The sequence below is a fragment of the Amblyomma maculatum genome, chromosome 2, assembly GCF_055883805.1.
Source record: "Amblyomma maculatum isolate TAMU_Amacu chromosome 2, ASM5588380v1, whole genome shotgun sequence".
NCBI lineage: Eukaryota > Metazoa > Arthropoda > Arachnida > Ixodida > Ixodidae > Amblyomma > Amblyomma maculatum.
The window spans coordinates 176,881,469-176,903,810 of NC_139345.1; the positions used below are offsets into that span (position 1 = coordinate 176,881,469).

General features: G+C 46.4%; 1 protein-coding gene across 1 annotated transcript in view; it reads left to right on the forward strand.

Moving 5' to 3' along the window:
* pdm3 (POU-domain protein pdm3) overlaps positions 1–22,342 on the forward strand; it is a 94,689-nt gene that overhangs the window by 63,020 nt on the left and 9,327 nt on the right. Inside the window, exons 11-13 of the mRNA XM_084595539.1 lie at positions 2,025–2,247; positions 8,035–8,209; positions 16,602–16,831. Coding sequence (XP_084451665.1) covers positions 2,025–2,247; positions 8,035–8,209; positions 16,602–16,831 — 628 coding nt within the window. The remainder of the gene's footprint in view (positions 1–2,024; positions 2,248–8,034; positions 8,210–16,601; positions 16,832–22,342) is intronic.

The window sequence follows — 22,342 nt, forward strand, 5'->3', positions numbered from 1 at the left end:
GGCCACCCAAGGTCTCGCTTTGGCTGTTCTAGTGTTGCTTTCGCAACAAAAGAATGAGAATGACCATGGAGCACGCTGTAAAAGAAGATGAAACTCATGTGAGTGGGATCCAATGTCACAGCACTCGGTAGTCTACAGCCCAAATATGTGAAAATCTGAAATGTCTGTGGGACTCGATATGAAAACCTAATAGACCACAAGGACGCCTGCTTATACGTTTCTGTTGAGTCACCAGATGCAAGCACCATAGATTTTTACTCTTTTGTTCTGCCAATTCTAAGGGTTCTTTTCATTCCACTGAAAAGTCATTGTCTTTGTCTCTGTGTGTTTAGTTTGGGGCTAATTGCAAATTATTGTGTCCTAGCATAATTAGCCCTTGTTTTTGCACAGTTTACCTTCAGTTTTTACAGTTTTTCTTGATATGACTTGGTTTACCTTGGGGCACACACAATATGATGTATGCAGCTCAGGTTGGCAGGAGTGACACAGATAAAAAGCCTCGCTTTAACGAAGCTGTACGAACATGCCTGCATGGCATATAGGAGTAGTGTGTTGGACTCCAAGGGCCCCGGAAGGTGGCAGTGATGAACCCTTTCAAGGATAGTAAGGGAGGAACTGCTCATTGACATCCACCCAAGCGCAGCCATCGGCTAAAAAAAAACTATACACCTTTCTCAAAAACTTCGTAGTTAGAGAAAAATTTGTCTTGGTCTGGGGATCGAACCTGGCACCACCACCTTTCCAGTGCAGTCGCTCTACCAAATGAGCTAATCAGGACGGTCAGCAGATCAGATGATAGGGCGGGAGCAAATTGATCAATAACTCGAAGTGGGAACACTGTTAGTCGAATATTTTGGGGGATTCCCCTAAATTTTGTAGAAATGGAAATGGTGAAGAAATACATTGTGTCTCTTTTTATGCTTTTCTTTTCTAAATTAACACTGTGTGCTTTTAAAAAGCCCTTTTATGGCCGTTTTTTTTTTTTTTTCGCACCCCTGGACATTGCCTGCTGGTCTTTCTTTTTCCACGTTAATTTCGTGGAAATTTTACGCAAATAAGGCACTCCAAAGCTCTGCATGAAATGTAACCATTCTTATTCACGATTATTCTGTAAAAATATGTTGTACTCAATAAGAAAATAACTAATGTAAAATTAATTATCTGCTAATTAGGGTTTTCAAGTGATAGAAAACTTCCTTTACATAATATTCTTCAAAGCAAGCAATGGCACCTGCCAGCTAAAACACACGTCTTTGCAGCTTTGGTGATTAGTACAGACATGGAAGACTCGGGCTTCCTGGTAGTCGAATCAACGCAGATGTAGATATGTGCGCTTCGTCTGTTGTTTAAGATTTATCCTACGAGTTCTATCAATTTATGTTGTCTCTTCATAGATGGTACCACATGCTTGTTTCACTTGTTTTGCACGAGTAGTTTGGAAGCATCAGGGAGTGAGTAAAAAAAAAAAAGCCAAAATGGGTATACTCAGGATTGGCAAGGGTTGTGCATGTGTGGCAGCCCGAGTTATGTTAGGCGTGGCAGTGAAAGGGTCAATTAGCTGGGTTAACAGCATCTTCAGAGTCGCGACGTCACTAACAGCTGACATAGTAAAGACACTCATATAATAAAGATATCTGCTGGCCCAAGCAAGTTATAATATAGTGGTTCTACTATATATGTAGTATGGAATTCAGTGTTGTTTACATGCTCCTTGCCTTCCATTTGAGCAGCTCATGCATCGCAGTTATACAAGTATATGTGTAGTCAGGAGATGCGATTGCTTGGATGTTGGTGCATAACGCTTGGGCTTTATTAATTAAAAACAAAATTCAGTCGCAGTACCCAGCAACATAGGCAATCTTCCATTAAGCTGCTATTATTAGTAAGGCCGGAGAGGTTTCATACCATGACTAACTGGATGAGTAGCTGATCAGTATAAAAAAAAAAATTCAGTACTGGCTGATGTTGTGTGTGTGCTGCTCTGTTCTTCTGAGAAGGAACAGCTGCAATACTGGACCTTGCAGATGTGCTCAGCTGGTGAGACACCAGTCCTAGTGCCGTCACCTCCAGTCAGCATTGTGCCAGTCACTAGCACACCTGTCACTAGTGGCCTGGTAGGATGTTCGCCACTGAGCATTGCACCAGTGAGCAGCATACCGGTCACCAGCATAGCAGTCACTAATGCAGCAGCTGCGGACATACCTGTCACCAGCAGCAATGGTGGGGCTATCATCCCAAGACCCGAAGGTGAGCACCATCAGAACTGCGCCATTCTGTTTGAATGTCTGAATAGGTCTGCTGCGGCCTTTATTTCTGAGTGGTGCAGGGATTGGAACAGCACCTTACTGTGCTTATGTTTTCTCATTGGTCATGGTTCAATTCTCCTGTCTCCAAACGCTGTGTGCTAGAATCCAAGTATTGGGGCCCAAGGTGTTGCTAAGGCATGCTAAAGTACAGTCAGCTCCCAAGATGCAAGAGACAGTTGCTAATCTGTTGGCCTCCTTTAGAGCTGAAGGGGAAGCAAAAACCACACAAAGAAACACACAAAAATATAGCTGTTCTTTTTTTTTTCTTTTTGTGTTCTTGTAAGTGATGGGGCTACAGGGAAAGAGATGGGCAAAAAGCTAGATAAGTGCCACTTTCACAAGAAAAATATGATCTGGTTTCATGCTCTAACTCTTTCGTTCACATCTTGCATAGTGCTTATATTACCGTATAAACTCGTGTAAGGGCCACACTTGTGTATGGGTCTTTTTTGACTAGATAAAACTGCTAAAAAATATTCTGGAATTTATTCCTGTAAAAGCCGCACCCCCCTTTTTTAAAGCGCACGTCAGATGCGCCCGCGCTTGCCATGCTGTGTTTACGTGGCAGTCCGAAATGCGGCGCGCGCATCGGAACAGTGGCTGCATTCCACCCGCTTTCTCTCTTTGTTACTTTGTTAAGCGTCAGCCCCATCGGCGCCTCGTCAGGCCTCGTCTCATATTCCTCGTGTTTATCGTGCACCTTTGGAGATTGCTTGATGGCTCAAGCCTACACAGATGTTGGCTGCTCGACTTGCGTGTGTATATAGCCGTTCTACCTGGCCAGGATGGGCAAGTACTTGAACAGTTATACTTATAAGTACTGGAACGCCACCCATGAAAAGACTCCTACCGGACGGCTCCAGAGAGCTTCCTTGGCGACTGTTGCTGAGTGGATTGTTAGTGCATGGGGCTCTATTTCTTCAGAGATCATTTTTAAGAGTTTCAAAGTAACCGGAATTTTTAATGAACTAGACGGCACCGAGGATGACCTCATCTGTGATGATTGCGCATCCGAGGAAATGGACCAGCCAGCCTCGAGCTCTGAGAACACCTATGTTGAGTGAGAAAAAGCCTAAAGCCAAAATAAATCATTTTCGATCCTTTGCATGCAATCGCCATTAGTTTTTTTTTGGTATTGCAAAAAGTTTTATTTGTTATTCGTGTAAGAGCCGGGCCGCACCTTTAAAAACACTCGCCTGAATTTAAAAAAAAGTGCGTCCCTTGCACGAGTTTATACAGTATTAGCAATTACAGTAGAGCCCCGCTGATACGTTTTTAATGGTACCGTAAAAAAAGAACGTAATAGTTGGGAAATGTAAGAACCGGGAAGTAGGACATATTGGAAAAGGACAGTAGTGGGCAACTGAACACACGTTTATTAAAGCCCTAGCGCTTGAAAAAATTGTGCAGCGTTGTCTGTCACAGTTTCTCACGCCCAGTGAGCACAACTTGCTTCTCCAGCACTTGTAGTGCCGTGTGGCTCTCGCAATCATCGCAATATACCTCCTGAGAAGGCCTAAGGTTGCTACAGCCGACGTAAAGGTTGGTTCCGGCAGCGGCTCACCCACTTCCTCTTCGTCGTCACTGTTGTCCGCATTGACAACTTCGGCCACGATCAATGGTCAAAACCTCTGAGGTGGCAACGGCATCATACAAAGAAACATAATCGCTGTACGCGATCCCGTTCGCACCAACCTTTTTCATGGCCGCGTCGAGTTCTTCACAGTCCTCCATGGATGTGTCCTCTACAGTTTCAGGCTCTGTTACGCAGTCTGAGTCGCTGAAAAACTTTGCAAAACAGTTTTTGACTATTGCGGCAGTGACAGCGCTCCATGCTGCAGCCAAATAGGGCATGGCATGGAACCAGGCAGGCGCTAATCCGCAATAGTTCACGTTGCGGCGTGGAAGGGCTGGCACGGCACCAGGTGGGCGATTGAGCACGCTAGACGCGTGTACACACGACCACGGCACGCGACGAATTCACTTTTGCATCTTCCACGATGCGCGCACAGCAGGAAAAGAGACGCAAAATTATTCCTAAGCGAAGCTGCAAAACGATGTAACAATACGTACCAAGACGAAGTCAGCCGCACTAGCACTAACCGCACAAAGAAACGAGGATAGGCAAAGAAAGAAAAAACGGCATCCCTGCTGCTGATGATGACGGCGCAGCCTGCCCGAGCGCCCTCTGCCTAACGCAGCGGCGCTAGACATGCCAGGCTAAGCCAGTCCAAGTCAAGCCATATAAAAGTAAACATGGACGGCTTGGGTTGCCATGTTCATGACGTATCATGCGGGAACGTGCCCAAGGTACGACGTATCAGCAGGGTTTCGAATGCATGGAACCTTATAGGAGCCATGCCGGGGCTCGCTGACAACAACCTAGCAGGCAGGAAAATGCAGCACCTAGGAACGCAACAGCGGGTTACACTGTCATCATCAGCCTGACTATACCCACTGCAGGGCAAAGGCCTTCCCCATATTTCTCCAATTAACCCACTGTATTCTCTTTCGAAGCCTGCTTCAACGCTGAGCTACATGTATGAAAAAGCGTGAACAGGAATGCATGTGTCGCTTGGCTCGCCACTCGGATCTCCTTCAAGTTCGATATATCCGGGTTCGACTGTATCGCTGTTTACGTCACGTAAAATGTAAGCTGAGCCAGCTGAGCTTCCTCTGTTATCACTAAATTCGGGACTGCCATGGTTTCCCCTGTTTCCGAGCTACTGGAGACCGCCTACGCGGTTTAGACAATTATCAAATAGCTTGGAAAGCTTTCGAAAGCCCTTGGGATAGCGTAAGGCCGGAGTGCTGGCCTCCCCCGTTGTAGTGATATCACGTTGCCGTTCACAGTAAATTCCTCGACATGAATGATGTCTGCGGGGCGAAAGTGCTTTTCACAAACGCGCATATTTAGAATCGAAAGTGAAGTCACCACTCTCTTCCCGCGGTATTGCATGCTTCCAGTTTTCCAACAGCTCCTTGTTAGCAGGGAAGCAAAACGAGACCTTCTCGGTCGCACCTTTGTAGTTGGAACGGCCTCCTTGTACGCAGCAAGTGTTCGGCATGGTTCCACGCACACGAGTTACATGATGTCAATGCACAGCATAACACGAGACGTCGAAATTCGTATCAGCGGCAATGCTTTCTGATCGGTCTTAACAATGATAAGCTCCTCAACGGTTCCCTTCAGTGCCCAGTGGCGCGGCAGGCGCGGGCGGTATATGAACCTCTCTCGTAGCATTACGGAGGAGTTTCGTGACCAGAAAAAAAGTATTGAGGGACTCTGGCGAAAGCCTTTAATGCCTCATCGTTGTCGTGGACAAAATGTGTCCTGCTTTTGTGGCGGCTCTGATTGGTGGAGACAGGATGACGTCATGGAGGTCTCAACCAATCGCAGAGCACCACCACAGTATCGCGAATGCGTGCCTTATATGGCCATATGCCAATCAATGATCAATTACTAATTAATCACTGATTTATTTAATTATGACTATTTATAAATTAGCACTGTATAATCATCAATTACTAATTAATGATTAATAAATTTAATGAATGTCTAATTAATGATCTAAACTTAGTCGTTTTTAGACGTTGTGTAGACAATGCTTGGAAAATTCACGAAACTCGTCATCACTTGGCAGCTCAGTGCACTAGCAGAATGTGAAACAGTAGGCACTCACTTTACTCATAACAGCATTTATCGCTACATGCGCAACATTTGCGTAGCAGAATGTGGCACTCAGAGCATAATGCGGCCTTTCACTACTTAGTCGCTAAAGTCCCTCGTAATTTTTTATTTTTTTTCAAGTTCTCAGTGCAAAAGTGGGAGGTAGACTCTTATGCCAGCAATACGGTATGCGTAAGTGAAGCCTGAGCAAAGATTGCCGCGCCCAAGGCAGCCGTGCTGGCATGGGTGATGCGGACATACGACAAATCTAGTTCACTATAACACGACAGTGTTCCTAGATCAGCTGATCTAGAGGCTCGTATTAACTCTACTGGCTCTTTTGATGATGATGATACCAGTGATGACATCTGGCTGTGGCTTTGAGTACTAGGCACTGTGCTAGCACTTTTCTTTGCGCACACGGAGAAAAATGATGCATTCGCGTCTGCTCGCTATCACTCATTGTGCCCCTGATAAACAAAATAATACCTGGTGCCCTTGTTAACGCTATTATTGCTATAATTTCTTGCTTACTTCCTGAAGTCGTAGTTTATAAGTTCCTATCTACTAGCAGTGTTCCACAGACCTGTTACTTAGTTTAGATAGCTAAAACATGGGAATCTTGGCATAACAAATTTTGTGATTTAATGAAATTTTCGGCTGCCAGTAAGACTGTTATATCGTGGTTCGACCGTATAACGAACTCACAGCGCTAACTATACCTCAGCTAGTAATGAATTACTGGAAATTTGACAATATCCTTCCAAGTTTCATGACGATATAACACGAACTGATGTGAGAGGAATGTCTGCGATTGCAGTGAGCGCTCGCAGTTGGTTCATTGCGCTTTTGATGATGATGATACCAGTGATGACATCTGGCTGTGGCTTTGAGTACTAGGCACTGTGCTAGCACTTTTCTTTGCGCACACGGAGAAAAATGATGCATTCGCGTCTGCTCGCTATCACTCATTGTGCCCCTGATAAACAAAATAATACCTGGTGCCCTTGTTAACGCTATTATTGCTATAATTTCTTGCTTACTTCCTGAAGTCGTAGTTTATAAGTTCCTATCTACTAGCAGTGTTCCACAGACCTGTTACTTAGTTTAGATAGCTAAAACATGGGAATCTTGGCATAACAAATTTTGTGATTTAATGAAATTTTCGGCTGCCAGTAAGACTGTTATATCGTGGTTCGACCGTATAACGAACTCACAGCGCTAACTATACCTCAGCTAGTAATGAATTACTGGAAATTTGACAATATCCTTCCAAGTTTCATGACGATATAACACGAACTGATGTGAGAGGAATGTCTGCGATTGCAGTGAGCGCTCGCAGTTGGTTCATTGCGCTGTGTTTCAGTGCCGACGGTGCATATATGTGGCAAATGCAGCAGTCTTCGCTGCTTTCGCTCTTGGAACGGGCACTACAGTATTTTGTGTTTGAAACCAGCAAAAAGTAACAGGATAAAAGAAAAGACATGGGGCAAGCAGTGTGCACCCATCACTGTCATGTGGTTGCTCGTGAGCTTCGCGCATGAACAGTGGAGAGTGCCGGCAACATGAGGCACAACAGTCGGTTTTCTGGGGCAGTGGCAGCAGGCTAGATGGAACAGGCGTAAAGACGCAGGTGCCTCCTCACTTGGTGGCAGCGCAGCCGCTTGTGCTCTCCCCCAGACTGACTCCTCTGCTGCCCTCTCTCCCCGCCTCTCTCGTAGATGCTTTGTGTGAGCTGTGGTGGAGGTGGAGGCTGTTTCATAGGTAGCAACGCGCCCTTTGTCGCGGGTTGTTTTGCCACTTCTATAAATTCAAGTCATCCCCATTTACAGTAAGCACTTTCAAGGTGGTTTGCTGTACATTCAATTTTTTATTTTGTTTCTGTTATGCATTGTTCTCTCGAAGCTTTGCATGAAAAGTGCATGTAACGAAAATCTGGATGTAATGAAAAATTGTGGACATTTTACAATTTTGTTATAGCCAGGTGAAACTGTATTTTCGCAACCCTACACTCTGGTGCTTTTGTCAAGCACTGAAGAGGTTTGTCTCTCTGCGCAGCGACAATCAGCCACACGGCGGCCAACGTGGTGGACGGTATTGATCTGGAGGAGATCAAGCATTTTGCCAAGGCATTCAAGCTGCGACGGCTCAGCCTGGGCCTCACCCAGACACAGGTGGGGCTGGCACTCACCTCCTCAGAAGGGCCCTCGTACAGCCAGAGCGCCATCTGCAGGTGGGTTACGCTCGTTCGTGCCATTAAACAGAGCTGGGCAAGCAAGTGCGCAGTATGGGCACAAAGCAGAAGTGGTCTCCTGTCACTTTCCGTCCAGAAGATAAGCTGAGGGCACGCTGAATGTGGGCTACCCAGTGAAAGAAGCTGTATCTCCTAAGGACGTCCAATATGTGCAGTTGGATATCTCTGGGACTAGCTTACATCCAGATGCTTATCATGCATGCTGTTGTGATCGTTGTCAAAGCATGCCTTGGATTCGTGCACATCGTGTCAACTGCATGGCAGTAGACTGGTGCTGTAGGGGTTCTGCTATGTAATTCTGGTCATGGCTGCATCAGTTGCATATTGTATGACTTGTGCTAGCCAGCCTGGATATGCCTAAACACATCACAGTGGTTGACAGTTTCATGAACATGTCATTTTCTTGCCCTACCATAGAAAGTCACGTTGAAGTTGAGAAAGGAAGCACAGTATACAGTCATATCTTGTTACTACGAACACCACATTAACGAATTTCAAATTAACGAATTTTTAAAAATCCCCACCAGATTTCCTGTTTTTAATTAAACATATTTCAGAATTATGAATTTCAATATAGTGTGTATTTCAGAATAATGTACGTATTTCATGTTTTCTTCTACAATCTAGGAACATCAGTATTATGAATTTGGCTAAAATTAACAGCACTGCAACTCTCGCGTGAAAGAGAAACCACCATTTCTGTGTGTATGGTCCGTGGGCTGTAGCTATCATCATCATCAGCACCTCTAGTACCAGCTGCTAGCTCCACCACAAGGCTGTGGTTTAATATGCAGTAGCCAGCAGGCGTAACTGTGTGCCTTTTTCTTTCTGTGATGTGTGTTGTTCACCGTTCAATGGTTCGTGCAGGTTTCTTTTTTTTTTTTTTTGTGGATTATTTTAGTGCAATGTTCGTGTGGATCTGACACTGACTGCAGCTAGTGAAGGTGCAAAGAAGATAGGAAAGCAGCTTTTGCTGCAAGAAATCGGCACAGTGAAAAAGCAAATCAGCCTCTACAGACAGCTAGCTTTGCTTCATCAACTACCACGGTCATTTTCAAAGACCGAGACAAGATTTTCAAACTTCAGGGAACACTGAAGATGAGGTCATATCGAACTCTGATGTTTTTTTTTTTGTGCATGGACAGTCTGTGCTTTCGTCGCTTGGTGCAATCACGTACCCGATGCAGTGTTGCACAGAGGGGAAGGTGTATGTGCTGTAGTGGGGTAATGTAGTGTGTGGTTATGTGCACTGCACACGCTAGAAGAAAATAACTGATTTCTGCAAATAAATCAGTTTCAAGTTAGTGCAACATTTTCATTTGAGATTTTGCTTGACTGCACACGTGCCTACTGCCAAGGTACGTCATTTTCATACCTAGTTTTGACTACTGACTTATAACCGAAGATTTTTCATTACGATATTTCAAAATAAAAAATGATTTTTTCTGGTCCCGCATGATTCATTATATCGAGATTTGACTGTAGCTAGAAACATTTTGTGATGAAGCAGCTTTGTGGTACACAAGATTGGTGCTTTCTTTAATATCCCTGGAGCATGATGTTTTCACTGGGTAAGGGGAAAGAGTGGGTGTCTTCTGAATGGCCAGCACACAGCAACTGTGCAGCTGTGGAATGTTGGTGGGATCACAGCAGGAGTAGTATAGGATTACTAGAGTGAACCATACATGTCATGAAGTTTGCAGGGGTCAGGCAGACACAGCTAGCACAGGACCATGTTAACTGAAGGAATACAGGAGTGGCCTTCATTCTGCAATTGGTACAGTCCAGCTGATGATAATGATGATGACCACACGTCATGCAAAGCACCATGTATGCAAGCTTACAGCCAACCGTTCTTGGGGAAAAGCCTTTATCTGTGGTGAAAGTTCATTACCAGCGACGCCATTGCTCATAACAGTTGCTATGCGGCTCACTCGCGAACTGTCTCGGCATGTCTTTCTCACCAAGCACTTTGCAGGTGATAAAGAAAATGTGTTGATTTTCAGTTTCGTTGTCATTGCCACTGTTTTGTTGTGCAATACTGGCACTGGCAATCTCTTCGGGCTTGCTGACCGCACCAACCCTACTGGTCCTTTGGTCGTCCTTTGGGGATCGATAAACATGACAAACATGGCCAGCATCAATTTTGCATAGTTTAGTGAAAGTTGCGAGCAGACCTTGCTAATTGACCAATGCTTATGCTTTTTAGGGTATTTGACCACATTCGACAGCTTCACTATTTTTCTTATTGTTAGTGCCTTTTCATCTTCCAGCCAGGTGGTGCTCACTTTTATGTGTTCATGCCAGTATAGGCGATGCGCAAAACGCCGACAACGCCGCCTGTCGCCAAAGCCGCAAAGCGTAGGCGGGCTCGGTCGGGCGCTGCTCATGTCAGCGTCTATGCGTGCGTGTCGTGTTTTCGTCTTTGGTCGCGGTTTAACGGATATAACGCCGCTGGCAACATTTAGCAATGTCCGGGAAGAATTGCTGCGCAGTTGGGTTTTCGAACTCACATAAAACCTTGCCAGGAACACGTTCGTTAAGTATTCAGTTATGTTTCACGAGAACGACGGCGGCCGTGAATCGCGGCGTTCCACGCAGAAAGCAAGCAATCGCACCGAATGACATTTGTTCAGGTTAATGTCATTTTTTCTACGCGCTGCTACACGACCAAAGCTAATGCCATTTCCAAATTATGGTAACTGCGATTGATATGCAAATCTTGGTGCGCCTTTAATATATATGTTGCTTAGATGACTGCGCTGTAAACGAAAGCCCCCTTTCAATTGACATTCATGTCGTGCTTCCCTTGTAAACAACCTGTTGATTAGGACTACCAATTACGAAGTTAGCGGCAGTGTCGGCGGCGTTTGTTTACGAAAGGGCACGGAAGGTGCGCACGTCTGCGCTTGACTGCGAAACGCGTACGAGTTTCAACAACTTACACTTTGCGTACTAAAGCAAGTGTCACGAGCAATACGTAAAATAGGCAGTATCTAGTGTACTGTCCGACGGCGCTTTATAGAACCTTCGACTATCGCCCTACGCCGAGGCATACTAGAGCCCCGTTGACTCCCGTACGTTTTCGCCTCATCGTTCGCTCGGCTTATTAAAGCCCGTCGAAAAATGCCAGAGCTTGGCCTCATCAAGAGAGCATACGGCAAATTCGTAACACTTGCCACATCAGATACTGTGAGCTTACTGTAACGACGCGGCCCGCGAGAGCGGTTGACGACGGCGCTCTGGCCGTGTGCTGGGCCCTAGTCGTTGCCAGGCCTAAACGCCTAAACGGTTTCGCATCAGTGCCGTAGCTGGAAGCGCTTTGGGAATAGTAAACTTCATATTCATAAAACTACCTTAGAATCAGCTCAATTGTCTCACACATTTTCTTACAGTAAACGGTATGTGTAACTATGGGCGACATTTTAGCAACGGAGCTAGAGAACGAAATCGGATGAGCTGCATTACACCTGCGGCAGCTGCTAATGTGAGCAGAAATTTAGCTTTCCAAAATCTCGTTACATAACAGCGATCCTCAGTATAGATAATGTTTTAGATTCCTTCATCAAATTAAGTGCGTATTATTTAAGATCAACAGAGCGTGCTTTTCTGAAGGTGGCGAAAGAAATGCGCCGTGTCGGCGACTCGGCGGACCACGGCAGCAGGAGCGACCTGTTCCGCCCGCGCTGAGTGCGGTGGCTACGGGTTGGCTGGCAGCTATGGGTGCCAGTTCTTTTTTACGATGCTATGCGGCATATTTCATATCGATGACTAGCTGCAAAATTTTAGGAGCGAATCAGTATTTAATGCAGGTGGCACTTTTGTCATTTATTTTGGGTGTATCTTCTGACCGAGTCACGTGTGTAGAGATAACATATTTCCTCGTTGATCGCATTCGGGTGAGCAAACTCATTCGGGACGTAATGTCATTTTCATCAGATGTCATTATATTGTCTCGTGTAGCAGCAAACAAATATCATTTTGAACAAATGTCATTCGATGGAAATGGCATTAAATTTTCCGTGTGGCAGGGCTGAGTGATAACTATGTTTTCGGTGTTTTCTGCTTGTCATTGCACCTTTCGTGTGTTATCTGGCAAGATTACGAAAACATAACATGTCGCTGCACTTGCTATCCAGACTAAGGGTTCTAGAACTGGTTATAAAGCGCACTGTAATTCTGCAGCTTGGCGCGACGGTATTACGAATGAAATGAAGATGATACTAAAATAATAAATAGGATATAAAATTTAACTCTAATATGCCTTTGACTAACGTGTGATGCAGGTTTTCAGATAAGTCCTCTGCTGATATCTCACTCCCCCTTGAAAGTATCTACCCGCTCTGCCCTTTTGACGACGGACGGGAAATCCATGCTGGACAGGCCATGATAAAGCACGACCATGAAAAATCTGAACTCTTGGTACAGGAGCCCAATATGCGCTATTTTTCTGATGCTCAGAATGCTGGTTTGCAGGCTCGCTTGCTTTTTCTGCGGTCGCACCGGTACGAAACCGCTCGCAGTCTCGACGATGCTGCCTAGTTTACTGTAGCGATATAATGCATGTGAACGAGGCAAACGTGTATCATTAAGCAAAGCAAGAACATTGTTTCATAGGTCAAGGAATGAACGATTTGGCGTGGCGATGTAATGAAAGCGAGGAACTAAAAATGAGCTCCACTTCGTACGCAACCTTGTTGACGCTCGTCTTCAGCAGACACTTGATGCATATGGAGGCGATGTAGTCCCAGACTGCCGTGATATCGAACACATGTACACCATTATACAGTGCGATCTCTTTGCGCACGCTATCACGGCGGAAGAGCCCGCGAGACGCGCACAAACGGCTAAACGCACGCGCGCACCACGGCCCCGCTTGCCGCATGGGGCCCGCCTCGGGTTCCGACGGCCGCCGCTACGCGGCTTTCAGTGGCGCCCCTATATGCGCTGTGCATGGCGTATAGTCAAACCTCGATATAACACATCACAATGGGTCACCAAAAATTGTTATTTTGAATTATGGTAGTGAAAAACTTGCGGTTACAAGCCAGTGGTCAAACATAGGTATGAAAATAACGTACTTCGACAGTGGACGCATGTGCAGACAAGCAAAATCTTGCATTAAAATGTTGAACTCGCTTCACAGTGACTTCATTTAAAGAAACAAGTTTTATTCTGGTGCATGCAGCACACGAAATGTTAGGATTCCCTGTGCATCTTTTACTTTGTGTAACATCTCATCAGGTACGTCATTGCACTGAGTCATGAGAGTGCAGAATTTGTTCGTGCGCAGTAAACAAATCAGAGTTCGATATGACCTCATCTTCATTGTTCAGTGAAGTTTGAAAATGCTGTCTCAGTCTTTCAAAATGGTCGTGTGACGGTTGATAGGGAAATTCCAGGCTGTCTGCAGAGGTTGATTTGCATTTTCTCTGTGTTGATTGCTTGCAACGTGCCCACATTGTCTTGCTGTGAAAACTGCTTTCCTTTGTTCTTGGCGCTGGCGGTATTCATCATCAGACCTTGCACGAACTTCGCTGAGATCATCCACAACAAAAAATACCTGCCCACATATACGTGGATGGCGCAAATGGCCGACCGTCAAACGACACACAGCTCAGAGAGAAAAAAGCAGGCGGCTAAGCCTGCTAGGTTAGGAGTTGCCACTAGATATGATGGTGGTAGCTTCTGCCTGCGGGCATATGTACATAAATGGCAATTTCTGTTTGATGCGAGAGTTGCTGCTAATTTTAGCCAAATTCGTTATATTGGAGCCCAATCCACGAAAGTGTTCATTTTCTCTCTCGCCTCCTCGCTCATTGGCCGTGTATCGCCTCCGCTGGGGGTGACGTCAAATCACTGAGGTGGGAACACGAATTTTGTAGATGTCACAAGACATGTTAATGAACTGAAACCAAACTTATCCGGTTGCTGTGTGTGGAATCACGGAAGTGGTGTCCACTTCAACGCGAGAAACATGCCGGTCCCTCTCGTCTCCCCTTTTTCATTGTTCGCGGTGTTCATCAGTGAATGTTACCGGCGGGTTCGGCGGTCGCGCATACATGATAATTCTTTTGACATGCCTGACGATGCTTTTCGGAGGTACTTCAGGCTTTCAAAGAGCTAAAAGTGCCCCATGGCTGTACGAGGACAAGCACACACACAAAAGGGAGCGGAAACTACTCTGCTCAATGAAACGTTGAAACCCTTCCAAAATAGTGTGTTAATTTTATAAACTCCAATTGATAAATTTGAAGTACTGTTGCCAAATACATTCACTTAGCGCTCAAAAATGTGCTGAAGGTAGCATATGGTCTCTTAAAAATACAAGAAACCAAGATGGAACCGCCAATCAAAGCTGGTTGGCTGTTGTCTGCCCCATCGTTCTCCCACAGTTTGCGTTCCACCCGTCTTCCCCATGCATACATCAAACTGACGTCCCAGCAGAGTGAACGTGTTCCAAAGCAATCTATTTCGTGGATTCGGCCCCTGATGTTTTTGATTATAGAGGAAAAAATAAATTATGCTCGTTTTTTCTGAAATATACGTTGTTGTCAAATTTGTAGTTCTTAAATATTTTTGCATTGAATATATTGCAAATGTGGTGGGGCTTTCCAAAATTTTCGTAATTCTGAAAGATTCCTTAATGCGGTCTTTGTAGCAAAGAGATTTGAGTGTTGCTTTGCTGTGCGTTCTGTTGAGTTGCTTGAGCTTGCAGTAGAATTTTCCCTGGCATTCGTTTTAAGCCAAGAGTGAAATTTTATTCTGCTAAAAGTGCACAGAGTTTAATTTTCTTACACAGCCTAATATAGCCGAACCCGGATAATTCGAATTTTGGATATATCAAACTAACGGAATATCCCCTTGAAAATCCCATGTAAAAGTATAGAAAGCTGCGTCGTATATCGAACTCCAATTTCACCACTCATTCGATATATTGACTTCCACCCCACGCACTGGAAAGGTGTGTCTTCCCTAAAGATGATCGCATTGCCATCAGACGTCTGCCACATGACGCTTTCAAGCCACGCGAGATAGAGCTGTCAGGCGACGGCTGGTCTAGAGCAGCGCTGCGCCCTATCCCTAAAGGCACGCGCATCTGTCTTGATTGTTTGCCGCGCGCCAGCAGGCGACATTGGCAAGCCATGTGCATAACAGAACGAAAGGGAACCGGTTTAGCAACGGCTGGTACAGAGCAGATGCAGCCACTGCAGCCGTGGTGTTCGGGAGATGGGAAACAACGCGATAGAGAGAAATGCAAGGGTGTGCCCATTCTTCTGCCGAGCTCTCTCTCTCCTTCCTTTCTCTCTTTCGATCTTTGTTCCCAGCAGCACGCACTATGCATGTGCCGATAAGCCAGCTCAGCCTGTGGCAGACAGAACGTCGGACGTGCGGCGTCCAGTGCGTGTTGTGAACCCTCTGTGTGAAGCGGGTGATGTGCGATGCGCATCTTTTGTCGTCGTGCTGAACATGCTGCGTAGCGTAAGCTATGGAGGCTGTGGACATTAAGAAGCGACAGATGTTTGTTTTTGTTCGTTTTTTTTTTTTTTTCGGGAGTCATCCATCCTTTTCATCGCGCAGAACGTGCGGCCTAGTGTAAGTATGGCGGCTGCAAATGTTAAGAAGCGGCTTTTTTTTTTTTCTTTTTTTTCTTTTCCGGAAGTCATTCATCCTTGCATCTATGAATCAATGAAAGCATGCGGTCAGCTGCGATCATGGCACCGGCTTCAAATGGCATTTGCAGCTATCATGCTTTCCAATGATTTGTGGCAGTAGGTTTCGCCCACCCCAAACGCGGCGTAATAAATCGAACCAGGCTTGTCCAAACCAGCCATCACGGGCACTCTGCCAAGTTTGCTCTCCGCCACTGCAGTAGCTACCAACACATATATAATCAAAAGATAAACATGCCCTGGCGTTATTGCTACGCAGCATCTTGGCGCGCTGGCAATAAGTGGGCTGGGAATGCGATGGCCGAAATGGAGGAACGCGGCACTGACTGGCGTTTCTTTTTTTTTTTTTTTTCAAAGTTTCTGTGGCAAAAGGGGAGGGTGGGTTCATTATGCAAATGGGCTAATTACACAATAAATGCAGTATGATTTTTCACGATCACAAGCAGTGGCTGAAGCTCATTTCTGTATATCGAACTATTTCGCAATTCCCTTTGAGTTTGATATATCCGAGTTCAACTAGACACATCAAAAAGTGGAAGTGAGACTTGCGTAGATAACTGAAAATGTGTCAAGTTTTATCCATCAAGACAAAGTTGTGAAACCTGAAGTGTGAGGTCTTAACTTGCCATTGCCAATTTTCGATGCAATACTTTTGAGGGAACAGTAGTAGCCTAGAGAGTGTGAATATTTTCATGCAGGTTTGAGAAGCTGGACATCACACCTAAGAGTGCACAGAAGATAAAGCCCGTGCTGGAGCGCTGGATGCGAGAGGCTGAGGAACGGTTGCAGTCTGGTGGCAGCCACGCCCTGGCTGACCTGGTGGGTGGTGGTGCCGAGCCAGCCAAGAAACGCAAGCAGCGCACCTCCTTCACACCGGCCGCCCTGGAGGTGCTCAACCGCTTCTTCGAGAAGAGCACGCACCCAACGGGTGAGTGCATCCAACCCCGCAAAGTTAACCCGACTGATATCGTAAAATCTGGGGGAATAATGTGGTCAAAAACCACCAGTATGTTGGCCTGGAATGAAATACAAAGGCCTGTGTTTAGGCCGTAAATGTTTTAGCGTGTGCAGGACCTCTTTTTGTAGTGCTGGCTACCTCTACTCACATTCGCATTCTTCTTAGCTCAGAAGAAACTTTGCATGGCAGCCGGTCTGGCTGTGGCCTGAGAAGAATAGTTTGCGAAGGCCAAGTGATTGCTTTGATGCATAACTTTGACGTAGTGTGTTGCTTCCTATGGGGCTGAAACGTGGAGGCTAACCAAGAGAGTTCTGCTTAAGTTGAGGACAACCCAGAGGGCTATGGAACGAAAAATGGTAGGGGTAACATTAAGAGATAGAAAGCGTGCAGAGTGGGTCAGAGAAATAACTCAAGTTACCGACATTCTAGTAGACATTAAGAAGAAGAAATGGACATGGGCAGGACATGTAGTGCAAAGAGAGGATAACCGATGGTTGCTGAGGGCAACAAACTGGATTCCATGGGAAGAAAAGCGTAGCAGGGGGCGGCAGAAAGTTAGGTGGGCGGATGAAATTAAGAAGTTCGCAGGGGTCAAGCGGATGCAGCTAGCACAGAACCGGGTTAAGTGGAGAAATATGGGAGAGGCCTTCGCCCTGCAGTGGGTATAATCAGGCTGGTGATGATGATGATTATGTTGCTTCCTATCCACAGAGAACAAGGACAGTGGAAAAGAAAAATATAAAGGTTGAATGGGGTGTCGAACAATTGTGGCAGTGAAAGCTTTAATTTCCAACAAATACAGGATAGGCATCAACCTATCTGCCTAGACGGTAGCCTGGAGTCCTTGGACCCGGGTAGTGTGTCCGGCCAGTTGGATTACACTTAGCTGAATTTCAAGCAGTTTTGATGAGAAAGTTATAGCCTATCTCGTTGTTGAGATTAGACGGAAGCATTGAAATATAGTGCTGGGAAGCCATAACACATTTTAGCTCCCTCCATAAGACATTGGAATCCAGTCTGCATCCATTCCTCAGCTGGTTCAATATATTGGATTGGATGTTGTATAATTGCTTACTTTTCTGTGGCCGGCATGCACAATGTACAGCCTTGTCCACTTCTAGCTATAAAACGGTCACTGCTTTCAAAGCGTCATTGCATCCGACTCGGCCATGCAATATAGCTTAGTGGCAGGCCATGTGAAGCAACACGCCCGGGTCCTTCTGTGCTCGCATCGCTTTGCATCGATATATGCCTACGTCGGGCGCAATGTTGCTTTGAAAGCAGTGACCGTGTTATAGCTAGAAGTGGACGACCCTACATGTCGATGGCATGGACTGTTCAGTGGCACAGATTCACAGCTGGGGCCTGAATTGAAGCACACAAACACCAGATTGATGGTGTGTATGTGCTCCAACTCTCTATTACGTGCATAGCTTCCAAGTGATGTGGCACTAGAGTCGTGGTGCTGTGCACGCTGCTACACGCTGCTCTGGTGCTATCGAACCTGAGCTATACCTGTTTGCTGTTTAGCCCCAAACTTGGTGCACACAAAGGCAGCAGTGACTGCGGAAATGCTCTCCTACCCTCTTGTTCTGACATCATTGTTTTTGAGCACCATGGAGTAAATATTAAATCCAGGAACCGAGATCCCTTATATACACAAGACGTTCGTTGTCAGGTTCGGCATTCTATTCAGCTTCACGTTTTCTGCAGTCGTGACGATGTTTGCCTGAACTGCACTGAAATGGGAGTTGAAAGTGCATCATCTTTACCACACGCCTGTGCACATTTATGTATAAACAGTCCTTGCCTTGCGAATACTAGTACCTTACCCGGAATTATGCCTGAACAAATCAACCAGGATCACTTTTTTGTCGTTAACTGTCATTGGTTCCGAATGCTTCACTGCCTTGCATACACACGAGTAAAATCTCGTTACAAGAGACACTCACTTATAAGAGACACTTGGAAATGGTTTGGTTGGTTTTTCTGTTTGCCAACATTGCATACAATAGGCATTGGTACAAGAGACACTCGGTTACTAAGGACAACTTTTGCAGGTCTCTAAAGTAACTTCTTCACTACAGTGAAATCTCGATACGACGAACTTTGCGGGGCCCCCAAAAATAGGTCGTTATATTGAAATATCGTAATAACGAAATAATCGGACATCAAAGGTAATAAATGCGCCACAGAAAACTTTCGTACCTTTAAAGGCCCACTGTCCACCCTCCGGTCGAAAATATTTTCTTCCCCGGTGACTGTGAGACTTCGCCCCTGGAACGCAAGGCCGCAAAATGTTTTTGAAAAGAGTAACTAATAACGCAGTTACAGCCACCGCAATCACCTGATTCTATCCTGCCTCTCTCCTTCCATTCCCTCGCAAAGGTTTTTCACTCTCCTGCCCGAGGTCGTCTAGCCTCCGCAATACAAATTCCCCTTCCTCCTCCGCGTTTGGCGGGAGGTGGGGCGTGGCTCTCCGCGAGTGCGAAAAAAAAAAAAAAACGGTCGAGGGAGCGCGCGCCACTGGATTCAGTCTGGCCGTGGCGAGGGAAAAGCGCGCTGTGAGCGGTAGACACCCATCCTTCTCCCGTCAGTCAGCGAGACGGACCAATGGACGTCGTTCCCGGTACGTACGTCATTATCGGGGCCCGTCGGGCCAGCGCAGGAAGCGGTGAAGCTGGCTTCTCAAAGGAGAGCATGAGGGAGCTTTGAATTGTATTTTCGATGCTTTGCGGCGCGCGTGTCGCTGTAGAATTTTGCACAGACTATCTCCGGTACCTGATCGAAACACTGGGCTCCTTTTCTTAAAAGGGCCTTCCCTGTTCAGTGGCCCTTTAAAAAGGGTTCTCGCGTGACGGCCCAGGCAATCATCAAACAGTAACACAATGAGCAGTTTTCTTGCTTGTCTATTTAAAGAAATTGGTAATCTTCTTCTGGCCACTATGGCACATGCTTCCCAGGACAAACGCTTCGACGTCGTCGACTTTCTTGTGGACAGCTTCAGGCATTTCGTTGCAGCGTGCGATGAAAGCGCGAAGCTTGCTGATTGAGGCCAATACATCTGAAGTGGATACAGGTTCGTCCACATCGTCCGTACGCGACGATTCTGTGTCGTCGTCGTCCAGGTCTTCTTCATCATCATTTTCGCGCACGCTGGTGATGATGTCGTCTACTGTGAGCTCGACTGACGTCAAAGCTTTGCTGTCACACTCCACGTAGTCTTTGAACGTTACTGATCGGTCGACGAACAGCTTCTCGGTGACCTCGTTCCACAAGGCACTGCTATTGTCTGGCAGGTCATCACTTTCTTCGCAGTCTTTTGCGTGTGCCGATTTGACTAGCCCTGCTTTTCGCCAGCAGTTCTGAATAGTTCACACCTTAAGATTCCACCACGCTCCAGTGAGCATTTCTGCAGCTTGGCGATCGTTAACTGTAGTTGGGAGCCCGAGCCGGATATTAATAAGCAGCCGCTGCACCAAGCGCTTGCGGAATTCTCCCTTAACATTTTTAATAATCCCTTGGTCTAAGGGTTTGAGCAATGCAATGTTATTGGGGGGCAAGAACTCCTAGCGCACATTTGTCAGGCGCACGTTGACGATGTGTGCGGAACAATTGTCCACGATCAAAAGTATTTTCTTGCCATCCCTCCTCATCTGGTCATCCAGTTTGATAAGCCAATCCGAAAACAACTCTCGCGTCATCCAAGCTCGCTTATTCGCCCTGTACTCACATGGCAAGGATGTGACATTCTTCAGGCAGCGAGGACTGGCATACTTCCCTATGACTAGGGGCTTCAGTTTTCTTGTGCCCAGTGCGTTGCAGCAAAACAGGACGGACACCCGGACACGGGATTTCTTCCCGCCCCTGCACTTTTCGCCTTTGAAGTTCATTGTTTTATTGGGCAGAAGCTGGTAGAAACAGGCCGTTTCATCGGCGTTAAAAATGCCCTCCTCGGAGTAAGACTCCGCGATCTCCTGAAATCGGTCGTCGCGCCAGGAGATTGCGCAGTCTTTGTCTGCAGCTGCTTCCTCGCCGGAAATCACTTGCCATGTAATTCCAAATCGCTGGCGAAAACGAAACAGCCAGCCGGAACTCGCTTCAAATCCGGTGATTTCGAAGGCAAAGGCGAATGAACGAGCTTTTTTCTGAAGCATCGGGCCAGTCACCGAAATTTTCTGAAGCCTAGCCTCCTTGAACCAAGCGAGGACAGCTTCGTCCACTTTTTCATAATTCCCCAGTCGCAAACGTTTCCTTGCGGGATCAAGATGGGACTGACGATGAAGCTTGTTGATCTTCTCCCGATCCTTCAAAATGGTCGCGACGGTTGACGGCGCAATGTCGCGCTCCTTGCATACATTGACCTGCTTTTTGCTGGCATGCAGTTCGTGAAGAATTTCGACCTTTTCCTTTAACGAAAATTGTCATCGCTTGTTTTTAGCGCCGGCAGAACTCATAGTCAAGCACTTTGACTTAAGGGGGGACACGGGTCTTTCGGACCAAAAAATCGCGAAAAAATCACTTTTTAGAAAATGTGATTTGCGAAATCAGTAGCTCTTTATCTACCTATCTGCTAAGTTTTTCATCTCTAGGGTCGGTATTTTAGTCACAATGTCAATTTATATTATCGATGTCGCCCAAATTTGGGCCGAAAACGACCCCCGAAACAACCATTTTTCGCGAGGCGTAGCTCCCATTTTGTGCGCGGCACCGTAGCCATCTTGATCTCATTCGAAAGAGCCGCCTTTCATCTTCAAATTGCTGCCTCTGCTGTTTACATTCGCCCATTGGTCGCATAAAAAACAGCAAAAAAGAAAACGTGGCATTTGCAATCCCATTGGCTTTCGGGGTGCACGTGACGATAAGGCGTCACCGCATTGGTGGAGCTGGCTGACGGCGTCTGCTCGGCGCGCCCGAGCCGTGGGGAGACGGCGGAGACGTGACGCCGGCCGCGCTTGATTCCGAACCGCGAGGTGCGTTCACGGCAAGAATTTGTGAAAAAAGTGAAAAAAATAGTTGAATAATCATCTCAAGTGATGCCCTGCCCCGGCTGTGCGCGCTCAGGCCGACGAAAATCGTGCGCCGAACGATCGTGTGTACGAGCCTGAAGTAGGCCTAGCGTGTTCCCCAGCACGGGGGACTGCTACTGCCAGCGGTCGCACCCGCCGCGACAGTGATAACGCAGGCTGCAGATGAGCAGAAAGATAAGCTCAAAACAGGAAAAGCTTGAACTCGCGCTAACTCCAGCAACGAAGCGGTAGACTGATTGTGTTCGTGACGATGACAGCAGCGCGGCAGACAGTCCGCTTGGTGATGCGGAGTTCACGATCGTCAGATCTAAACAGTTTGCCGAGATTGGCGAAGCGTAAAACATACGGCGGCGATATTGGCATTTAAAAAAGTGAACGGGGATAAGAAATCGCCGTCAAACTTATTCTCCAATGCGTAAACTGCGGGACACGTCGTCTTCGTAGAGCTCGC